The sequence below is a fragment of the Neovison vison genome, chromosome 5 (genome assembly GCF_020171115.1).
Source record: "Neovison vison isolate M4711 chromosome 5, ASM_NN_V1, whole genome shotgun sequence".
NCBI lineage: Eukaryota > Metazoa > Chordata > Mammalia > Carnivora > Mustelidae > Neogale > Neogale vison.
The window spans coordinates 37275213-37298520 of record NC_058095.1 but is presented as its reverse complement, the minus strand read 5'-3'; the positions used below and the strand labels follow the sequence as shown (position 1 = coordinate 37298520).

Sequence of the window (23308 nt, the reverse complement as noted above, 5' to 3'; positions counted from 1 at the left end):
ACTAGAGGCTGGGTAAGGCAGCAAAGGAAAGTAAGTCATTCCCAAATACTGCTTCCCTCTGAAGCCATTTTTAAACCCTTCACTTCTTTTTATAAACAGGACTATAACTTTTAACAATTGTTCAAGTCTGGTTGTGGTTTACATATTGTGTGGGATGGGAATAGCATTCTTTGTCTTATGGAAGAAGTTTTACATGTGGTAAGAAGGATCATGGTACAAAACTCTTGTGTTTTGTGTCCCATTCTGCCAACCCCAACCTCCCCCCCCAACCCAACTGTCATTTAGTTTTTGTTTTTCAAGAGCCAGATTCCTTTTGGCTCATGAATGGAGTTTTACTTAGTCTCTAAGGACTAATCTGGATTAGCTAACCTAGAGAATGCTGTGGGCTTTGACCTCTGTTAATTTAGACCAAATCACTTTTCATTCTGATGGATTTCAAATTATAAGTACAAGCCTTTGCATCTGACTCCGTGAACTCTTAACACTCAAGGCAAATTTCATCCTTCTTTTACTGTTTGCTGTCTTAATTGGATGAAGCTTGAACTTTGTTTGTATTTCCAGCATATTAACAGCATCTGAAACTGTCCTTTGTCTCCTTTGTCTTCCTTTTTTTTTTCCTGCACCTCTACCTTTCCCTGATGAGATGTAGCATGTACTTCTCTTACGTGCTTAGTACAAGGCAGAGTTGTAGATCCTTCTCCAAATAGGCAGTTTCCACTAGACCTGGTTGGATGGGGATGATTGCCTTTTAAAAAGTAGACATTTCCCCCTGTGTTTGTATTAGATTTGCTTTGTTCTGTGTACCTACAACTAACTTAGTTTATGCATAAACATTCTTAATTATCAGCATGAAGGCTACAACCTTGTTTTCCATCACTGTTAAGTCTTCAGACTCATTTTCATTTGGGATTTAGAATTCCGTAGAAGTCATACTATTTATTTAAAATGTCCTTAGTATAGGTAATGCAGTTTTTGCTTCAGCTATGGATATAGATTGTTGGCTTAGTCTCTGCTATCTCTTCAAAGGTTGCTGCTCTATCAGTGTGACTTCTATAGTTGGTTATTAGTCTCCTGATAGAACCATTTTGTTTTGAAGTTACAGCTTGTTAGAGATAGTCTAGCTAGATAATAATTTATCCTGAAGTTTGCTTACCTAATGACTCATAATTCATAATTTTGTTTTTAGCTGGGAAAACTCTTCAGATATTTAACATTGAAATGAAAAGTAAAATGAAGGCCCATACCATGACTGATGATGTCACCTTTTGGAAATGGATCTCTTTGAATACGGTTGCTCTTGTTACGGATAATGCAGTTTATCATTGGAGTATGGAAGGAGAGTCTCAGCCAGTGAAAATGTTTGATCGCCATTCTAGCCTTGCAGGGTGTCAGATTATCAATTATCGCACAGATGCAAAGCAAAAGTGGTTACTTCTGACTGGCATATCTGCACAGGTAACATTTTTCTAGATGTTTAATAAAAGGTAAAGAGAATTAATATGAGCAGACGGAAGTTTATTTTAAAATTATGTCTTCTATGTTTAGTCCTGGTGAATCAGACTTATTTTGAAAGCATTTTTTTTTCTTTTTTAAGAAATAAAGGTTGCTAGCTTAATGACTCTAGACTGATGTAGGTTTTCAGAATACTCTTACCAAGTGATTTTTTTTTTTCAAGATAGTGTAAAGAGATGCTTGTTTTTGAGGCACATTTTAAATATTCATGTTAAGCTTTATTAAGAAAATGTTGGAACCAAATTTTAAATTAAGAGGTGTCAAATCTACATGGAGAGACTAAATTTACAAAGAATTATAAATCCTGCCAAAAGTGATATAAAGCATTTTAATTATTTTACTGGTTGATGAATCTGAGAGTTATAGATTCACTGGGTCCCCAAACTTTGTTCTTTTTGATCCTTTGTAGCAAAATCGTGTGGTGGGAGCTATGCAGTTGTATTCTGTAGATAGGAAAGTGTCTCAGCCCATTGAAGGACATGCGGCTAGCTTTGCGCAGTTTAAAATGGAAGGAAATGCAGAAGAATCAACGTTATTTTGTTTTGCAGTACGGGGTCAAGCTGGAGGGAAGGTGAGTTTTGGCTTCGCAAATTATTATTTAGTGAGAACTTATCTTTGTCTTTCTACTAATTTAATTAGTCCTCTAATTTCAAAAGTCTTCTCTCTCCATTGTTAATTTGTTTTTAATATAAAGATTTGTGGTGACTTTAAATTCTGCTTCTAGTAATACTTATCTAAATAATGTTTTCTTGTGATAGTTGTCTAAAATGAATAATGTTCTTTAACAACTTTTTTATATCAGTTGTTTATAGTGACACTTTATTTTGCTTATCTTTACCAAAGGCCTTAGTTTGATGTTTCTCAATACTGTGTATAAGAATTAGGGTTGCTACATTGTGTGTTTGTTTGCCTTATATCTAGAGAGTGTGACTTAGTAAGTGGAGCCCATCATCTATATTTTGAATACCCTAGGTGACTAGATAGATTTGGACCACAATTCGAGTAATATCTTAAGTCAGCTTCTCAACCCTGGCTATACATTGGAATCACCTGGACAAATTGAAGTACTTTATATCTTGAGGTTCTTAGCTATAATAGAAACAAGGCCTGGTTGACTAGATTATAAAAGGTTTAGTAAAAAGATAACAGTTTATAATTTGCTAGGAAGGTTAAGGACCAAGCTTTGGAAAAAAATGAGGAGGAATAAGAGAGAATGGGCAGCAGCCATGTTCCTAGCCAAAAGCCCTGACACAGAAGTCTGAGGATTCACCTGCTACAGTGCCTGCACTTGGATGCCGCAGTTGGTACTGCTGGCCCTGGCAACTCAGTTTAGCTGTCGTTGTAACTGTCAGAGTAGAATCTCTTAAGTCTTCCGTAAGTAGTTAAAAAAAATTAAGATAGAGGTGTCTTGAAATCCATATCTTCTTAGCAGTGAGGGAATAGATGAATGGGAAGTTAAAATTCTGCATAGAATTTCAGAATAAGAATCCCTGAACTGAGGAATGATCCAGTCAGCCTCTTAATATGGTGAAGATAGCCGTACCACCCTGAACACATGCCCATTTTCCTCTGATCTTGGAAGCTGAGCAAGATTGGGCCTGGTTAGTACTGGGATGGGAGAAAACATTGGTATTTTGGTCTGAATTGATTGAATTTCACGAAGAGATACCAAGTTTTAGAAGTCAGATATTATCCTTAAGACATAAAGCTGAGATATATTTTGAAAAGTCCTACTGGGAAAAAACTTCAATGTCATTTTTCTAGTATCTGAAAATCTGTATAGGTTCTTTTTTTTTTAAAGCACTACTTTATTTTTATTATTTTATTGTATTTTTAGTCTTTAAAAATTTTTTTGATTTTTTAAATTTATTTTCAGCGTAACAGTATTCATTGTTTTTGCACCACACCCAGTGCTCCATGCAATTGGTGCCCTCTCCAATACCCACCACCTGGTTCCCCCAGCCTTCCACCCCCGCCCCTTCAAAACCCTCAGATTGTTTTTCATAGTCCATAGTCTCTTATGGTTCACCTCCCCTTCCAATTTCCCTCAACTCCCTTCTCCTCTCTAACTCCCCTTGTCCTCCATGCTATTTGTTATGCTTCACAAATAAGTGAAACCATATGATAATTGACTCTCTCTGCTTGGCTTATTTCACTCAGCATAATCTCCTCCAGTCCCGTCCATGTTGCTACAAAAGTTGGGTATTCATCCTTTCTGATGGAGGCATAGTACTCCATAGGGTATATGGACCACATCTTCCTTATCCATTCGTCTGTTGAAGGGCATCTTGATTCTTTCCACAGGATGGCGACCGTGGCCATTGCTGCTATAAACATTGGGGTACAGATGGCCCTTCTTTTCACTACATCTGTATCTTTGGGGTAAATACCCAGGAGTGCAATTGCAGGGTCATAGGGAAGAACCTGTACAGGTTCTTGAGTACTTTATCTTTTGTACTCTGCCATGGCTTTTGGAAGATAGCCGTGTTCTCTGCTATAGTTTGCCATAGCTTTTGAAAGAAAACCATTCTTTTCAGTATGGATACTTAATCTAATGAAGGATGAGACCCTACAATTTTCATATGGTATGTATCTTGAAAACTGTACTGTTTTTTATTTGAGTCTGTTCCTGACATGACTAAGCTAAATATATAATGCTCTTTTATTGAGATTTTTATTTTTATTTATTTATTTTTTTAACTTTTCTTGCCTGCCTGATATGTAGCATCAGATATTTTGAACCAAAATTTTCTCATCCATGAGGTATTTAGAGAACCAACTTAGGTATATACTTTCCATCTGTGTTAGAGAGATGTATAGGTAGAGAAAAATTTAACAACTAAGTTAGAATTCTATTTGGAAAGAGTAAATTATAATTGAAAACGATGAGAAAGTACCTTCCTGGGTCATATATTACTATTCTGTGCCCTTAATTTATGGTAGATTGAGCTAGCTATTCAGTTAGCTTTTTGAAAGTTTTTATCTTAAAAGAATACATAGGAAGCTACAAAGGCAGTACAGAGAGAGCCCTCTGTTTTTTACCTAGTTTTTGGTTACATCTTGCATAGCTACAGTACATTTGAAAAAAACAGAAATTGACATTGGTACAATTGTATCATTCTGTGTCATTTAACAGGAGTAGATTCGTGATATATACTATTTTGTCACCACGGATTCCTCTGCTTCCCCAGTGTCTCAAACTCCTGACTACTAATTTACTCTCCCTTTGTGTAATACTATCACTTCAAGAATGCTCCATGAGTAGAACTGTATAACATGTGCCACTTTGAGATTGGCATTTTTTTTTTCACTTGGCGTAATGTCCACAAGAATTTTTAAAATTATTGTTACTAAGGAGTATTCCATGGTGTAATTGTACCATAGTTTAATATTCACCTATTTTAGAACATTTTGGTTGTTTTCAGTGTGGGGCTATAAATAAAGTTGCTGTGATGATCAACTGCTGAATGAGAGATCTGTATCAATTTTATTTTCTTTTGAACAGTTACATATCATTGAAGTTGGCACACCACCTACAGGAAACCAGCCCTTTCCAAAGAAGGCAGTGGATGTTTTCTTCCCTCCAGAAGCACAAAATGACTTTCCTGTTGCAATGCAGGTATTTTAAGCAAAACAAATGGACTTTTAAAATCTCTCCTCCAAATTAATCCCCAAACAAAATTAATCCCCAAACTGCTACTCACAGTCAGTGTAATTTAGTAGTGCTTAGAAAAATACCCTTTATTCAATAGTAAAGTTTATTAGTGCTCCTTTGTAAAGAAGTGTTCTTAATTTTCATGTAATGAATAAACTGTGTTTCCTAAGTTCAAAATTATATTTCTCTTTTATACATTTTACTTCCACTCTTTGTTAATTGTAAGAGCTTGGGGGTAGTAAATGGCAATAGAAATGAGGAAACCATACATATTTCTTATATAAGCCTCTTGTCAAAGTTCTAGAATTTAGCGTCTCTAAAATGGAAATGAATTAATTTTTCTCTCTGTAGATTCCTGATTTTACTGAATTGTTGATTTTCTTTATACAGATTAGTGAAAAGCATGATGTAGTGTTCTTGATTACTAAGTATGGTTATATCCACCTCTATGATCTTGAGACTGGTACCTGTATCTACATGAATAGAATCAGTGGAGAAACAATCTTTGTTACTGCACCGCATGAAGCTACAGCCGGAATAATTGGAGTCAACAGAAAGGGACAAGTAAGGAAATCTTGAAACAAATTAAGCAGTGAAATAAAACTACCATGAACTTTGCTTTTTCTTCCCAAAAAGCAAGTGGTTTGGATGTCAGAAATAATATACACATAAAAATACAGAAGCACATGGTAAAAAGTCTCTCTTTGATCCTGATTCAGAGAGAAACTATTTGACACATAGCCACTTAGGATTGTGTTTATCCGGCTTTATTGTCAAAAGAAATATTTCTTGGGTGCCTGGGTGGCCTTAGTCTTTTAGTTGTCCAGCTCATGATTTCAGCTCAGGTCCATCTCATGGATTGCGTGATCTGGGGATCAAGTAGGGCTCTGTACTCAGCAGGGATTCTGCTTGAAGAGTCTTTTCCTCTGCCCCTTCCCCCAATCAAATAAATAAGTCATTAAGAAAAAAAAAAAAAAGACTCTCCATGCAAAAAAAACTATTAGGGTCACATTTGGCAGGTGGTTTTGCTTTTTTTTAATAGGGGTTTTTTCCTTCTGTGATTGCTAAGACAGTTAATCAACTCCTGGGGAAAGAATTCTTTCTACATCTCTTTTCCTGTTATTAAATATTTAATGTTGGAAAGTGCTGTGTTACAATAGCTATTGCGGGGTACCTGGAAACTTATCCAATTAGATAGGGGAAGTAATACTTATTCTGAAATTATCAGAAGTAATTCATTTTCTGTTTTCTTAGTATTTTAGCGTGATCAAAAATATTCCACTAGGAGGTATCTTATTTTCTAAAAAATGGTTTAAAATTTCAAGCAGTACTGTTACTGGTCTTGCCTTTTTCTTGCTTTTCAAATTAGTAGTTTTTCCAGATAGTAAGCAAAGGAAGCAGGTAGGTTCCCCTCCACCTTTGTTCTGTTAATTTCTGGAAAGTGGTATGTATATAAAGAGGCAGATCCTATAGAGAAAGGGAGTCTTTCCCTATCTGTCCATTCCCTGTCTGATCTCCACACCTGATTAGGTGCTTAGGCTTTATACTGCCAGAATTTAGGTAGCTCTCCTCTTCTACATCTATCACAATGAATTACAATTGCTTGTTTAACTGCTTCAGTCACTACTCTTCATTAGAAAGGGGCTTTTTAAAAAAATTGTATTTCTGTACCAGTCAATGTCTTGGCACTAAAACAACTTTAAAAATTCAGTAGCTTTCATATATTCAGTTGAATGGGTCTCTCTTAGAAAAATCAGGAATGAGTTGTCCTTTTGGTGAACTAGGTTAGTGATAATTTAATTATGAAGTTGTTAAATTAAAGACCTCCTTATTTCTGTTACCATGCTGATATTTTTAAGGTAATAAAGTATCTGGGAAAATTTCACCATATATATTTGCCATTTGTAACTCTGATTCTGAGAACTTACTGATGATTCTCCTTCCCAACAAATTTTCTGGGCCAGTTGCTTTGAGTAGGGAGATGGGTGTTTATAGGGACCTTAGGTGTCAAGTCATTTCCTCTGGTCTTTGGTCAAAGTCAGTTGCTGCTGGGCATATGCCCTAAAGGAATGAGTTTGTGGTTTCTATTGGTTTAAAAATCAAAAGCTTAAAAAAAAAAAAAAAAAGGGATGCCTGGGTGGCGCAGTTGGTTGGACGACTGCCTTCAGCTCAGGGCGTGATCCTGGAGTCCCGGGATTGAGTCCCGCATCAGGCTCCCAGCTCCATGGGGAGTCTGCTTCGCTCTCTGACCTTCTCCTCGCTCGTGCTCTCTCTCACTGTCTCTCTCTCTCAAATAAATAAATAAAATTTAAAAAAAAAAAAAAGAAAAAAAAAACTGTCACAAGAACATTTTTGCCAGTATGTAGCTTAAATTCTGAACTTGACTTTAGAGGTAGAGGAACCTTCTCTGTCCCCTGTAGATATTAAGTACTGGTTGCTAGAAATCTGCCAGAACAGTCTAAAATAGGATAAAGATGAATCTGTGGATTTGGTGTTTGGGAAAGACGAAGGCATAGCAATTATTAGGAAGCTTCAGACTGTAACTGGAACTGGATTTGTTCATCTTCCTTATTTTTCCTGGGAGCTAAGCATTAAATTAAGGGTGAGGGTCTGGAATGCAAATGACTAGAAAGAACAAGTAATTACCCCTTCCTTTAATGTCTTAATTTGTAGTAGAATGACATGAGGCAGATAGAGGATAGCCGAAGTCCTGGAGCTGGGGAGGGGTCCCTCTGACCTGTAGAAGTGAAAGCATTTGGAAGTGAAAATTTCTTCATTTTTCTCAAAAGGAAAAATAGAACAGACAGGGTACACTGTTACCTGTCTCTTTTGATTATTGAATTCTCAGATTGTGTTTTGATTCTTGTTAGTACTGGCACAGAAATTTCCCATTTACATTTACTTAACAAATATCAAGCGTTTATTTCAGGCAAAACAGTCTGTTGCTAATAATACAACTAAGGAAAGGTAGGTGCCTGTCCTTATGTGGCATAGTGACTGAGAAACAGATGAGAAATTACAGTATGAGAAGTGCTGTTGGGATAATATGTTTGTTAGCTGAGGTGTATAACCAGATCTGGTGTAGGGGAGAGGAATGGATATGTAAGTAGTGAAGTGAAGGCTCTCTTTCTCATGTCAGTTGAGAATTTAGGCAAGTAGGGCAGAATTCTGTGACAGTGATTTTTTCTTTTTAAGGAGAATTAAGGGTAAGTAACTATTCTCCAAGTGCTCTTTACTGATGCTACATTTATAAAGCATCTACTGCATGTGTTGCAGTATATTAGGTGCTTGAAGATTCAGTGATTCCCTCCCCTCATTGAGTATATAATCTGGTCTCTAGAAGTGTAAATGGAATTAAAATTACTGAAAATCCTTGTTAAAAAAAAAATCCTAGAGTTAAAAGGAATATACCTTAAGCTTCTTCCAGGTGAGCCCTAGATTTCATTGAGATTGCAGAGCTTTTTCATAATCCTGTTGATTGTCCAGACTCTCTCCCAAGAATCAATAAACCACATGGAGAGCTGCCTTTTGGAGCTCAACTGAATGGGAGCCTAAATTTTGACATGAACCATGTTACGAATGAATGGATGATTGCAAAGCAATTAGTTTAGACAGTGTGAAGATAGTATAAAGTAGGTGGTTATTTATATTATAAATATTATATTTATATTATAAATATGGCCATGTTTTAAGAATCCCCAAATGACTTACCAACCCTTAGTCTTCTTTCTCCTGGGTGGTTTTTTGTTTTTTTTTTTTTTATTTTAAATTTTTTATTTTTTATAAACATATAATATATTTTTATCCTCAGGGGTGTTTTTTTGTTTTAAGAGAGGGAGCATACATGCATGCATGTGCATGAGCAGGGGGAAGGGGCTGAGGAGGAGAGAGAGAGAGAGAGAGAGTCTCAAAGCAGGTTACACGCTTCAGCATGGAGTCCAACACAGGGCTCTGTCTCATGACCTTGAGATGATGACCTGAGCGGGAAATCAAGATTGAGACTGTTAACTGACTGAGCCACCCAGGTGCCCTTAAGTTTTTAAAAATTTATTTATGGCAACAAGAATGCAATTGTCACAATTTCATTATCTTTTATGACTCAGTAGTAAACAGCTCTAAACAAATTTTTGTATCATTGATATCCAAATGAATACATTGCAGCTATTCATCAATCTTTAAATTGCAGGTTCTGTCAGTATGTGTGGAAGAAGAAAACATAATTCCTTATATCACCAATGTCCTACAAAATCCTGATTTGGCTCTGAGAATGGCTGTACGTAACAACTTAGCTGGTGCTGAAGAACTCTTTGCCCGGAAATTTAATGCTCTTTTTGCCCAGGGAAATTACTCAGAGGCAGCAAAGGTAGCTGCCAATGCACCAAAGGTAAATAGTTATGGAAATGAAATTGCCATGATGGGATTCATGTTAATATGTTCTGTTTCTAATAATGTTAGAAGTGGAACCAGCTCTCTCACAGAGAAACTAACCCTTTTTAGGTTGCATTTTCCTGTAGTATAAGTTACTTGTCAATGCCTCTAGACTTGGTTAGCTCTTTAAAACTCAGTGTCAGATTATGTAGATCTAGCTAGCTGTGATTTACATAGATGTAATAATGTTCAATTAGTTATAACACTGTTTACCCTCATCAGTGATAGCTACTGATTTTTATTTCTAAACTTCAAAATTAAATAGATCCTATTTAGTTTATGGTAAGAAGATTGTCTGAAATTGTAGCTGAATTTATTCTCATCACCTTACTGTTATGTTGGACTGAATTAACACTCTGTACCCCAATCAGTATTATAAAGTTTGCACTTAATGTGAACCTGCAACAGCAGCCAGCCATAACTGCTTTACGATTAAGCTGTTCTCTTACACGTTGGTATTGTAATTGGATTGATATATTTCTGATTCTGAGTAATCTTACAACCTTGAACCAGATGTGTGACAGATACTGACTGAATCTTTGCTATTTAGTGTATGAAACATTTGAAATTTGTTATTGGTAGATGAGGTCATGCTTTTAAGATTGACGCAAGAGATCCTTGGAGTTATTAGTGTAATGTTGGGTCACCTTTAAAAGAAGTCTTGCACATTTCTCTTTCTTAAAGGGAATCCTTCGTACCCCAGACACTATCCGTCGGTTCCAGAGTGTCCCAGCCCAGCCTGGTCAAACTTCTCCTCTACTTCAATATTTTGGAATTCTTTTGGACCAGGGTCAGCTAAACAAATACGAATCCTTAGAACTGTGTAGGCCTGTACTTCAGCAAGGACGGAAACAGCTTTTGGAGAAATGGTTAAAAGAAGATAAGGTACATAAACTTATGTTAACATACTTTTGCTTTGATAATATTTAAATACCATGGTAGCAAGTTAGAAACATCTAGGCTGCACCAAAATGCCCATTATTTACTGCTTATAGGAACAGAACAAGGACAGACATTGTATGAGATGCATTAACTTACTACCTTTTTGAAAATGTATTTAACTTTTATGTCGCATTGAGATAGGGTATCTTTGTTTGTTTGTTTTTTGTTTTGTTTTGTTTTTTTAAAGATTTTATTTATTTATTTGACAGAGAGAGAGAGAGATCACAAGTGGCAGAGAGGCAGGCAGAGGGGCAGGCCGGGGCGGGGGGGCTGTGGAGCAGGCTCCCTGCTGAGCAGAGAGCCTGATGCACGGGGCTCAATCCCAGGACCCTGGGATTCTGACCTGAGCTGAAGGCAGAGGCTTTAACCCACTGAGCCACCCAGGCGCCCCTTTGTTCGGTTTTTTAAATGGAATCCAGGATTCTTGCTTGGTGCTTAAGAGTACTAACCTGGAAGCAAATTGCTATCCTTTTTTTTTTTTTTTAAATTGCTATCCTTTTGCTTTTGGAAAATTTTGGTATGAGATGCTTACTTCAGTATACATACACATATATGCATATGGTCAACATATGTAAGACTCTTTTGGACATAGGTTATATATTCTTTTATCTCACATCTCATACTTGATATACACAGTAGTTTCAACCTTACAAATACATCTTTTAGAAATTCCCAAGTATTATCAAAATTGTTGTATTTGCTACTAGTAACAAGTGTTTGGATGTGCAAGGGAAACATGAAATGTTTAAGGATCGTTGATAAGTTACAAAACTTCAGGGCTATCTAATTAGCAGTGGTAGGGATTCCCAATTACATGGAAAAATATTTAACTAGTTTCTTGAAATTTTTTAAAATTTGACTCTTTAAAATTTGTTCTTAACCAGCTTTCTTTTCTGTAGAGTTTCCCTGTATTTTTTGTATTTGCCCAGCAATTTCTTTTTACACAAAGCAGCTAATAGCACTGTGTTTCTTAAGCACATTATGGAAAATGTTGCTTATTTGTAAGGCAGCTAACAAGTTTAAACAGTTGCTTGGTGGCATTATTCCTTTCATTCCACCATAAAAAGCCTTTTTCAACAAAGTGGTAGTATTGAATTACCCTGTCTTATATCAGGAACTGAGGTGGTACTGTTTAAAATACTCTGGTAGTGAATAACTTTTAATATCATTATACCTTTCAGTTTTAGTGTGTATTGATAATATTTTTACATTACTAATTCTGAGTCCTTGTTTCTTGACCCAGCTTCTAGCGGTCTAATGGGATACTGGAGAATAGTGCTTCAGAGTTGGGATGCTTGGACAGGAGTCACTGCTGAAGAATAGTTACTAGCCATACTAGCGAGTATTTGAGGTCCGTTTCAATTGTTTAAGTTAAGAGAGAATGGGAACAGCCAAGGTAACTGAGTTGACCTATATAGCTATGTGCAAGCTTTTTAGGTATCATTACCTTTTTTGTGAAAATGGTTGTATGGGATTTATTTATGGTAAAAGGATACTGGTCAACTCTGTACTAGTTAGCATGTTCAGTTAAGAGGTATAGACTCCAGTAGAACTTTTTACCTCTCAGTGATAAATGCTATTCTCTGGCATAACCATTAAAAGTAGAAAATCAACTCTAGTATATAAATCAAAACTCTTAGAGAAACTGTTTTCCGGATTGGGCAGCTGACTGATGCAGTCTGAATAGTACAGAGGAGGATATTTGCTTGTATACCACCTAAAAATTCTAAAGTTTTTATCTCAGTCCTTGTAAAATTAGTATGTTCTGCTTTGCGACCTTAGATCTAAAAGTCAAAATTATAATGGAGCAAAAAAAAAAAAAATAAAAAAAAAAATAAAGGCTAAAGCCAAGGACTTCAAAAAAAAAAAAATTATAATGGAGCTTAGATCCCATAGACATACAGATTATACCTTAATTTTAAGAAGGGTCCTTAGGGTAAGCCTCATCTGACTCCTTAAACATTAAATTTTTATTTGATAACATTACATTAAAAATTGGATTCTTTTTGGAAATATTGGGGCCATGTTGATGTGATGATCTGAATATTCATAAAAGATAGAAGTACAGGATTCTGCTTTTTAGGTACCTACTTCCTAACAAAGTAGTTGGTTATATCTGTAAGTATGAAGTCTTGGTGGGCCTTTTATCCTTAAGTAGGATGTGTGGAGAATTCTACTGAGACAGTGCTGTGAATACAAGATGAAGAGTCTTTACTAACCACAACCCTTACATATTTATAATATATTCTGGGACAATTGTAAGTGCCTGTCATTAGTTATTTATAGTGAAAGTAATATTAACTGCTCATTTATAAAATAGCTCATGGATTACTAAACAGTCTCTTTTTCCCTTGGACAGCTGGAATGTTCAGAAGAACTGGGTGACCTTGTGAAATCTGTGGACCCTACATTGGCACTTAGTGTGTATCTGCGGGCTAATGTCCCAAATAAAGTCATTCAGTGCTTTGCAGAAACAGGTCAAGTCCAGAAGATTGTTTTATATGCGAAAAAAGTGAGTTCAGTGAAACAGATTCTCAATATAAATTCATTAAAACATTGAGAAATTAACTTACAGTAATGGTCAATGAATTTAATAGTGAATTTCTTTAAACTTTGAATTACTTGAAAAAGCATAAAAACCCTGTTTTAGCTCTCACATATAGAATTACACTTAACTTAGAAGTTATATGCTGGGGTGCCTGACTGACTCATTTGATAGACATGAGATTCTTAACCTTGGGGTCAAGTTTGAGCCCCACATTTGGTAGAGAGATTTCTTTTTAAAAATGAAGATAATTTTGCTTGGCTTCTCAGAATTTAAGATGTCATGGGCCTCTTTAACCTCTTAGAACAAACTTTGAAATGGTCATTCATTGAAAATGAGTAAGTTAGTTATAAAAATTTATAGTTTTCCATTCAAATATGTTATCACCAGGGGGTCTTTTCACCTAATACAAACCAAGGTCAAAGTGAGTGTGTTAACTTAATTAAAACTGAATTTGTACTTGCAGTAGTTCTATATTAGTAAAATTCTGTTGTAGAAAAAGCCTTCAAATGAAGGCTAAACAGAAATGAAACTGTACAGCAGAAACTTTGCAAATCAATGTCTATTTTTAGGTTGGATATACTCCAGACTGGATATTTTTGCTGAGGAATGTCATGCGTATCAGTCCAGATCAGGGACAGCAGTTTGCCCAAATGTTAGTTCAGGATGAAGAACCTCTTGCTGATATCACACAGGTAAAGGCATTAAAATGTATTCTGCAGAAGTTGATTTAAAAAGTGAGTTCGGGGGAGGGATGTGGGTTTAAGCAGCTTTGAAGAATGGGTTAACCTTTCAGTCTATAGAAATTAGAGCTGTGTCTGTTAACATAAACCTCAAATATCTTATTTAAAAAATAAACAAAAAAAAAAAAACAAAAGCAAGTAGCAGAAGAATGGACAGGAAGATACCACCCATAAACAGTTTTAAAGCATGTAAAACAAATTCCATCTTGTTTAGAATGCACATATATTAAAAATATGAAAAAATATATGGGAATAATAATAAAGGCTGGTTTCTGCCATTGGGTGAAGGAAGAGATGGCATATAGGAAGTGGGACTCAGAGACTTTTCCTATTTTGTGTATTTTAAATAGTTCATCAAAATTTTAGAACTATTGTTTTGATTGATTGTATTCTGCTCTTATATGTAGTATCTTGACAGTTTTTTAAATCAGAATTAAAAATAGCTAGATGACAAAAATTTATTCTTAAAATTATGAAGTACGTTGTACAAATTATATTTAAATCTGGGTTTCGTTCTGGCAGTTTTTGTATATGTAAAGTGATATTTAATTTCATTTACAAATTTTCAACAGGATCATAAAGCAAGTTTTAAACATCTTAAAAAACAGTTCTCATTAAATTTCTTTCCCCCAGATTGTGGATGTCTTTATGGAATACAATTTAATTCAGCAGTGTACAGCATTCTTGCTTGATGCCCTGAAGAATAACCGCCCATCTGAAGGTCCTTTACAGACACGGTTGCTTGAGATGAACCTTATGCATGCGCCTCAAGTACGTTTTTCCTGCGTTTAGGCATGTTTCCACTGTTCTAGTTAGTAGATATTGAGAGCTTCTTAGATTAAGCTGTTTGAAGCTACTGTGATGCCTTTACTTTCTCCTTTATTCACTATTGAATCTTAGTGTGTAATCTGGATATAGAATTACTGCTGTAAATGGGATATAAAATAAATTTGTCCTATTTGTGGTTTTATAGGTTGCAGATGCTATTCTAGGGAATCAGATGTTCACGCATTATGACCGGGCTCATATTGCTCAGCTGTGTGAAAAGGCTGGTCTGCTGCAGCGTGCATTAGAACACTTCACTGATTTATATGACATAAAGCGTGCGGTTGTTCACACTCATCTTCTTAACCCTGAGGTACTGTCGTTTTTATCTAACAGATGGCCATATGATTTATTGGTATATAGAAAATGTGGTTGTAGTACTGAAGTTAAGTTTATTAAGTCAAGTTATGTTCATAATATCGGACATTAAGTTCAATATTATTTCATTTATGTATTTGTTTACCTGTTTATTTTGTCCTCTAGTGGTTAGTGAATTACTTTGGGTCCTTATCAGTGGAAGACTCCCTAGAATGCCTCAGGGCCATGCTGTCTGCCAATATTCGTCAAAATCTGCAGATTTGTGTTCAGGTGGCTTCGAAATATCATGAGCAACTGTCAACTCAATCTCTGATTGAACTTTTTGAATCTTTCAAGAGTTTTGAAGGTAATTAAAAGTTTCTAAGTTGTTTTTAATTAAGAGAGCCAAGAGGGGTATTATTATGATATTATACTATTGGAAATTCTGTCTTTCTACAAGCAAAATTTTATGGGACAATTTGAGTTTTATTTATTAAATGTCAGCCCTTTTATGTTGGATTCTAGAGATGTGCAGCGAATGAGACTGTCAGCTTGGATATTTTATAGATTAATTAAAGGCAGAATTTTAAGACATAAACCTAAATAGTAGCTTTGTCGTAATTGTATAAAATGAAAATATTAATGGTCAGGTATAATATTTCACACTTCTGTTGTCTGACTCTTAAAATGGCAAATGTTTCTAGCCAGGGACATTTTGTGACTTATCATTATACACTGGGTTTTCTCAACCTTTGCACTATAGATAATTTGGGGAGTCTTTTGTTTGTTTTGTTTTGGTTTTTTGCATCATAGATAATTTGGGCTGGATAATTTGTTTTGGGGGTGAGTTGTCATATGCATGCAGGATATTTAGTGACATCCCTGGCTTCTACTTCTAGATGCCAGTAGCAGCTAAAACAGCTGTGATCACCAAAAGTCTCCCCAGACATTGCCAAATGTCTGTCTCCTGGGAAGAAAAGTACCCCATGTGAGAATCACTGCTATACTGAGTAGCAATGTAATCCCTGTTGGATGACGCTTAGGTTTATTAGCTAAGCTTCTGGGCCCCAGTCATCTTTTTTTCCTTCTATTTGTCCTGTTGCTCTAGACAGAATAAGATTTCTACTAGTTTACTTAATTTCTCAGTTTCTGTATACTATACACTAAATTTATTCTATTCATTCAAGTACAGTAGCCACTAGTGACATGTAGCTATATAAATTTGGAGTAATTAAAATTGAATACAATTAAAATTTTAGTATATGTGCTGCCGAAGCGAGCACTACAATTAAAATTTTAGTTCTTCAGTTATAGCAGCCGCATTTCAAGTACTTAATAGCTGTGTATGTTGGTGCCTACCATATTGGACAGTGCAGATACAGAACATTTTTATCACAGAAAGTTCTGTTGGACAGCACTGCTTTAAATTCTTTTCAAACCACTTTTGTATTTTTCCTATTAACTGAATATAGGAAAAACCTGTTCTAAAGGACTTCTTTAAAAATTTCTCATACGAAACTGGTATGATTTCATTTAAAATTTCTCCTGTGGAACATGGTATGATTAGCTTTGGTATTAGGTAGCTGCCTCCTAACTACTTCTCAGCTACTAGAAAACTTAGAATTGTCTGTTCTGTAGGGATTTAAGTGAATGTTCATTTATTGAACTGATTACTAGATTAATTAGTATTCTTATTGAGCTTTTTGAGCAACCAGTTTTTACTTGGGGCTATACAATATAAGTTATTTTTAAATTGAGGTATAATTGACATGATGTTTCTTTAATTGCTTGAGTATTTTTCAGTTCTATCATTCTCAGAGGTACATCTATGCTTAATTTCAGTTATTTGTCTCTTTAAGGTCTCTTTTATTTTCTGGGATCCATTGTTAACTTTAGTCAGGACCCAGATGTGCACTTTAAGTATATTCAGGCAGCTTGCAAGACTGGGCAGATCAAAGAAGTAGAAAGAATCTGCAGAGAAAGCAACTGCTATGATCCTGAGCGAGTCAAGAATTTTCTCAAGGTAAGTGGTTTTGAGTAATGCATTTTCTGGCTGGATTGAAGATCAGTAGTTTTACATAGGTTTCATCATAGTTTTAAATATTTGTTTTCACTGGTGCACCCAGGTGGCTCAGTTGGTTAAATGTCTGCCTTCAGCTCAGGTTATGATTTCTGTGTCCTTCAGTGGAGCCCCATATCAGGCTCCCTGCTCAGTGGGCAGTCTGCTCCTCCTCCTCCCTATGCCTCTCTCCCCTACTCATGGGTGTACGTGCTATCTCTCTCTCTCTCTCTCTCTCTCTCTCTGTCTGTGTCTGTTTCTGTGTCTCAGATGAATAAATTTTTAAAAATACTGTTTCCCTTAACGGGAAATTCTTAACATTCTCAAATTACATGCTAAATTACTTCTTCCATATTTAATACTCTGTGGTTTCCTTCGAAATAAGGGAAGTGGTAAGTAATACTTAAGAATGAACATTTCTTGGGGTGCCTGGATGGCTCAGTGGGTTAAGCCTCTGCCTTCACTTTGGGTCCTGATCTCAGGGTCCTGGGATTAAGCTGTTATCTGGCTTTCTGCTCAGTGGGGAGCCTGCTTCCCCCCTCTCTCTCTGCCTGCCTCTTTGCCTACTTATGATCTCTGAGTGTCAAATAAACAAATAAAATCTTAACCAAAAAAAAAAAAAAAGAAGAATGGACATCTCTTTAAAAGAAGAAAAAATAGCACTGTGTCAAAAGAATTTCTTTCACTTGAATTTTGGAAGAAAAATTTTGAAAAGTAGTTGGAGATTCTCAGTGTTTAGATTTTCAGGTATACTCCTCTTAAAGATTAAGGTCAGTTTGCCCTCATGTCCTTCAGGAGCCTGTATTTACACGAAGGGTTTGTTATCTTGTTATCTAAAGGACCTAGGTTTCTCTCTCATCGAAGTAGCTTTTCTCTAGAAACTCAATATTAATTGTGTGTAATTAATTAAACTGAAGGTAAGATCTAACAAAAGAAAACCCTCAGCTTTTCGACACTAGTTATAGAAAAGTAAGAACTGCCTGTGTTGCAGTGAAGAATAATGGTTTAAAGATTTTTAGCTCATCAGAACATATGGGCAGTTAAATTTGTTTAATGTTTACTTTAGTTTTACTGTCATATCTACCAGTTATACAGTAAGGAAAATAAAGCTTTAAAATTGGCAGTTGCCGATAAAAATAAACTATAGAAAACTTTGATTACCCCTTAAAAATATATTTTGCACTTAAATTTTATACACACATACATGGGTGTGTGTGTATATATATGAAACAATTCCAGAGACTATATAAAGTTAAGTATTTTTTGTCTTTTGGAAGAATTTTACATTGAAACTGAAACCAAAACAATTATTTTGTAATTCAGTATACTGAATTTTAAAATACTGTACTAAATAACATAGATTATCTAAATCTATAGTTCTGTTAGCTGCTGCCCCTTCTGAAAAATTATTGCTGGGCTCTAGATTAAACAGCTAACCTCTTAGTTACTAAGTATAGAAGTTGCCTTATATTTTAGATTAAAAGATAAATTTTCCCCAGTATGTATAGCTTTCTATGATGTCTTGGCCATCATGAGTATTCTGAGTAACCTGGATAGTATGCTGTGTTCAAACCCAAGTCTTTCTGGTGCCAAAAAGCCCTCCAGATCAGGTGTGATGCTTTATGCTTGAGTAGAGTTCCCAAGAAAACAATTCAGTTCCTCTTTTGAGTATCAGTACTGTTTCCTTTTTTTTTAAAAATATTACCTGATTCTCAACTGATTCCTTTTTTGTTATTAAGCTCTCAACTGTTACGCTTCAGTTGTCATTGCTTTAGAACTGGGTTTGTATTTTTCTATTATTTATATGTAAAATGGTACTAAATTAACTATTTTCACTTAATTATGATATTGAGCTTCAGAAATCCTCTGGATTTTAGCATGGTATAACCTTATGTTGCATAGCCCCTGAGATCTAATGAGAGGAGGACTCCCCTTCCACACATCACACGGTGAATCAGGTGTAAGTTTGATAGAGTAGGGAAATGGATGTTTTTTCTGGGCTTTTAAACCAGTCAGCCCTGGTTCAAATTCTGTTTGTGTCATTAGCTATTGTTTGTTCATTTGGTATTTGTCTAGCTGTTACCTAAAGCAAATTGACTAGTATGCCTTAGCCTCAGTTTCTCCACCCAGAAGCTGTGTTCATCTAGTCAAGTACCTTGTATGCCATGGTGTTCGAGTGATAACTGTTGTTAATAAACTGTGTTGGTGGACCTTGGAAATAAGGTAGTCAGCCAACATGTGATAATTTTCTGTCAGGCAACTTTCCCCTTTGGTTTTATGTTATTCCTGACTTTATGAAGGAATTTTATTTCTAGCTGAAGTTAAAGGTAAACCTTGTGTCTTATCTTCAGCCTGAAATGGGAGCTCAGTACTTAGATATTACTATTGTATTCTACCTTGTACCCCAGTAGTAAGAATGAACATACTAGGCCTTTCACTCACTTTCCTTATTGACCTGTATAATGCTACATCTCATCATCGCGGTCATTAAATTTCATTTTGGAGACACTAGCCGTATGGTAATTGACCGGTGTGATATGTAAACTCTGAGAAGAAAAATACTCTGAAGTGAGCATTTAGATGCCATTTATGTGTTAGCCACCTGGAATACAGAGATTGGTAGATTATGACGACTTCTTTGGAAGGCAGCTATGCTCACCACTACACCACCAACACTGATTGATGATGACTTCTTCTTTAAAGTAGCCTGTGACAGGATGAAATGTTGTCATAGCATCATTTGGCTCATGCATTCACCCTGTGGAACTATAGCTCTCTGTAGAAAGCATGGAACTGTTCTTCAGACCCATGATCTGCTTTCTGCTACCTTTGATCTTATTTCTTTTATCATTTTTCTTTTCTGGTTGTACTTAAACCACAGTGGCCTGCTTGCTATTCCTGGAACTCCCTGAACTCTCTCCTGCCCCAAGACATTGCTTGTGCCCTTTTCTATTTTTTTCTCAAATCTTCATGACAAGAATTCCTTGCCTTTATTCAGATTTCTGATGAAATGTTATGAGCAAGGATGTCTCAGATTACCATGTTTAGAATAAAACCTACCTTCCATCTTCACCTCATCCATGTCCTGCTTTATTTTTCTTTAAGACACTTAACATTACGAGACCTTGCCTTTTTCCACCAGAACATGGTTCCCTGAGAGAATGCTTTACTTTATTCCCTGCTATATCTTAGTGCATAAGAACAGTGTCCAGTATATAGATACTCAATAAATGTGATTTAAGTGAATAACTTAATGTTTAAGAAAACTTCTGAACGTGTTTATATAATTTCAGTTTTGTTCTTTAAAATGTTTAACCATAATAGCTAGTGGGTTAACCTTTTTAGGAAATAATTTTAAACTATTAATAGCATTTTTCCCATATGTGAAATTGCATGCAAATTTAGGCAGTCAAGAAAATACACTAGTTTTTAATCTACTTTTCTAATCTTAAATTTTCTTCAGAAATACGGTATAGTTGTCTTAACCAGCAGAATTCTTAAAGACCCATGCATGAGACTAAAATGCCTAGGTAATCTTACATTACTGTTAAGTGTATTTTCTAAGTGGTAAAATAAAATATATAATATTTTATGTGGATGTTAAAGAGGAAAAAGAATAGTGTGTTGATCCACTGACTTTCTGATGTTTATTTAGTAGGAAAAAGTTGGCCAACTGAAATCTTATGGATAGGTAGATCAACATTTTTTCTAGAAATTATTGTAGCTGTTAGTATAGAGTTTCCATGGTGCTAAATAATACATGCTTTAGACTTTCCTTAATGGCAAAAATCTGCAGCTGGACTTCCACTTCAGATTTACAGCCATTTTGATTTTTTATTTGGATTTTTCTCCCTTCTCCCATAGTTAGTTTGGTGTTCTCTGAACATTTCATAGGCTATTCTTCAAATTATTTATAATTGGATGAGTGATATGCCCTAAACTTATGAACCATTTTATTTTAACATTGCAAATAATGTTCTCAGTGGCTGTCATTGGGGAAAGTCCTGTTCTGCTTAGTTGTACTTCCTTATTAGACTGACATAGAGGAATCATTTACTGAGGAATGTTTCATTGTGTATAAATGAATTCCTGATGGAAACTATTGTTTTTTGTGCTGTACCTTATGTCTGTGGAATTTAACAGGACATGTATCAGGTAAATGCCCAGTACAGGTCTTACCAACCTGTCTGTAACATCTGTGTCAATCTATAAGTAGGATTATAGCTTGGTATTTGTAATGATAAAAGCAATTGGTAATTTAAAGATGTCTTTTCCTTATGTGCTTGCTTTTTTCTCTGTCTCTCTCTCTCTCTCTCTTTTTTTTTTTTCATAACCATCATGCTGCTCCTTTAGACTTTATTGTAATAGTGTTAGAGGCGGGCCATGTAGGTTGGAATTTGGGAGGGGTAAAAAATCATTAGTTTGAAACAACTATGAACCATTTATGTCGTCATTTTTATAATGTGACTGTAGTTCTTAAGTCAACTCCAAACTCACTTGCAATGTTACTATTAATGAAAGTCCTACTGTGATTATTTTATATCCTGAATGCCACTGGTGGCTCACAAATCTGTTACTTTTTTGATAAAGGGTGTATGTGGAAGGACTTGGAATTTTGCTATGAATCTGAGTCTAGCTTACTAAAAATTCAGTGGACTTTCGAAAACTTTAGTGGAACACCAGCTACTGGGGCATTTCTTTCTTTGAGAGAAGAACCAAGTTTATGTGAGCCTCTCCTGCCAGTGTAGAATAGATTCTCATATTTTACATAGATTTGATAGTAAGTCTTCTTTTTGTTCTTTTTTCAGGAAGCAAAGCTAACAGATCAGTTACCACTTATCATTGTATGTGATCGATTTGACTTTGTCCATGATTTGGTGCTCTATTTATATAGAAATAATCTTCAAAAGTATATAGAGATATATGTACAGAAGGTAAGTAATAGTTAAAATATACCTTACCTTAAATTCTACTTCTCACACTCTGGAAATCTTCATATCCTTTTGAAATTCTGTACAAAATGGGAGTAGCCTGCTACAGTGCCTGGCAACTTTTTTCTTTTCTCGTTCAGAATCGTTATTTGGATTAGAATTTTACCTTCATGTTAAGCGTAAAACAGAACAGACTGGTGTAGTTGAAGAAGTTGGGTGACCTACACACTAGTTACTTGATAACCCAACCCCTGAGGTAGAGGCCATAGACTCTAGAGCAGTTTTAAAACCATCTTAAACATAGATATTTGAAACCTTACCTTCTAACTTGAGAAATGGAAAAGCAGTTTTGCTGTAATGGAGGTCTTTTAATTAGTCTTTCATACACATCCTATAGCTTCTTTGGATTTAGAGCAATGCTGAGGTAATTAACCAACCCCTTTCCTCCTTTTTCTGTCTACTTATAAATTTAGACTCTTGGTTTATTACTGAACTTTCAAATTGAGCTTAAAAGAGGGAAATAAGAGTTCCGTTTTTTTAAAAAAAACTCCCTTTTTGTTTTGCTTGTTAGTGACATAATGGCATTTTTTTTCAACCATAGGTGAATCCAAGTCGACTTCCTGTGGTTATAGGAGGATTGCTTGATGTTGATTGTTCTGAAGATGTCATTAAAAATTTAATTCTTGTTGTAAGAGGTCAATTCTCTACTGATGAGCTTGTTGCTGAGGTTGAAAAAAGAAACAGGTGTAGTACCATTTTAACCTACATAAATGTGATAAATTAGTAGTCTCTCTTAGCAGGCTAATGGATAAAAAACACAGACTCTCATTTGCCTAAAAGCTGTTTGATAAAACTGGATCATAATTCCCTGGAGACACCTAATTTGGAAGTGACAAGCTAGCTATATTGCTGAGAAAAAAATCTGTTTTCTGAAACATTACAGTTTTGTCATAGATATTATTTACATGTTTATAATTACAGCTATGGTTTGGCTATGTTTCTAATACATACTATGTAAAAGGTTTCTTTTTAGTTAGGTATAACACCACTGTTTTAGTAACTAATTCTTTAATTAATTTATGTCAGGTATAATGAGAGAAAAGAATTCCCTGTGTAACTCTGGGTTAAACTGATTTTTAGTTTGAACCTTAATGTGATGATACGAATTCTGAATTTCCAGTAGAGGAGAATATAGTATAAGTGCTTCTAGTATTTATTATACCATGAAGTCTTTTTTTTTTAGCTGGGAAATTTTGATGAACTGGTTTAGAAAGTGTTATTGTAGTAAATGAGGTTGGTGGATTGGTTTAACTGTGGGAAGTTACTCTATGAAAAGATAACAAGAAAACCTATGTGGCTTAATTTTAACCC

At 35.3% G+C, this 23308-nt stretch overlaps 1 protein-coding gene across 2 annotated transcripts in view; it reads left to right on the top strand.

The window, feature by feature from the left end:
* The window catches only part of CLTC (clathrin heavy chain), a 65770-nt gene that overhangs the window by 23568 nt on the left and 18894 nt on the right, over window positions 1–23308 (top strand). For both annotated transcript variants that reach the window (XM_044248550.1, XM_044248551.1), the window contains exons 3-16: window positions 1187–1455; window positions 1922–2083; window positions 5018–5131; window positions 5558–5731; window positions 9354–9551; window positions 10280–10480; window positions 12897–13049; window positions 13655–13777; window positions 14459–14596; window positions 14799–14963; window positions 15134–15314; window positions 16807–16970; window positions 21815–21940; window positions 22539–22681. In XM_044248550.1, coding sequence (XP_044104485.1) covers window positions 1187–1455; window positions 1922–2083; window positions 5018–5131; window positions 5558–5731; window positions 9354–9551; window positions 10280–10480; window positions 12897–13049; window positions 13655–13777; window positions 14459–14596; window positions 14799–14963; window positions 15134–15314; window positions 16807–16970; window positions 21815–21940; window positions 22539–22681 — 2311 coding nt within the window. The remainder of the gene's footprint in view (window positions 1–1186; window positions 1456–1921; window positions 2084–5017; window positions 5132–5557; window positions 5732–9353; window positions 9552–10279; window positions 10481–12896; window positions 13050–13654; window positions 13778–14458; window positions 14597–14798; window positions 14964–15133; window positions 15315–16806; window positions 16971–21814; window positions 21941–22538; window positions 22682–23308) is intronic.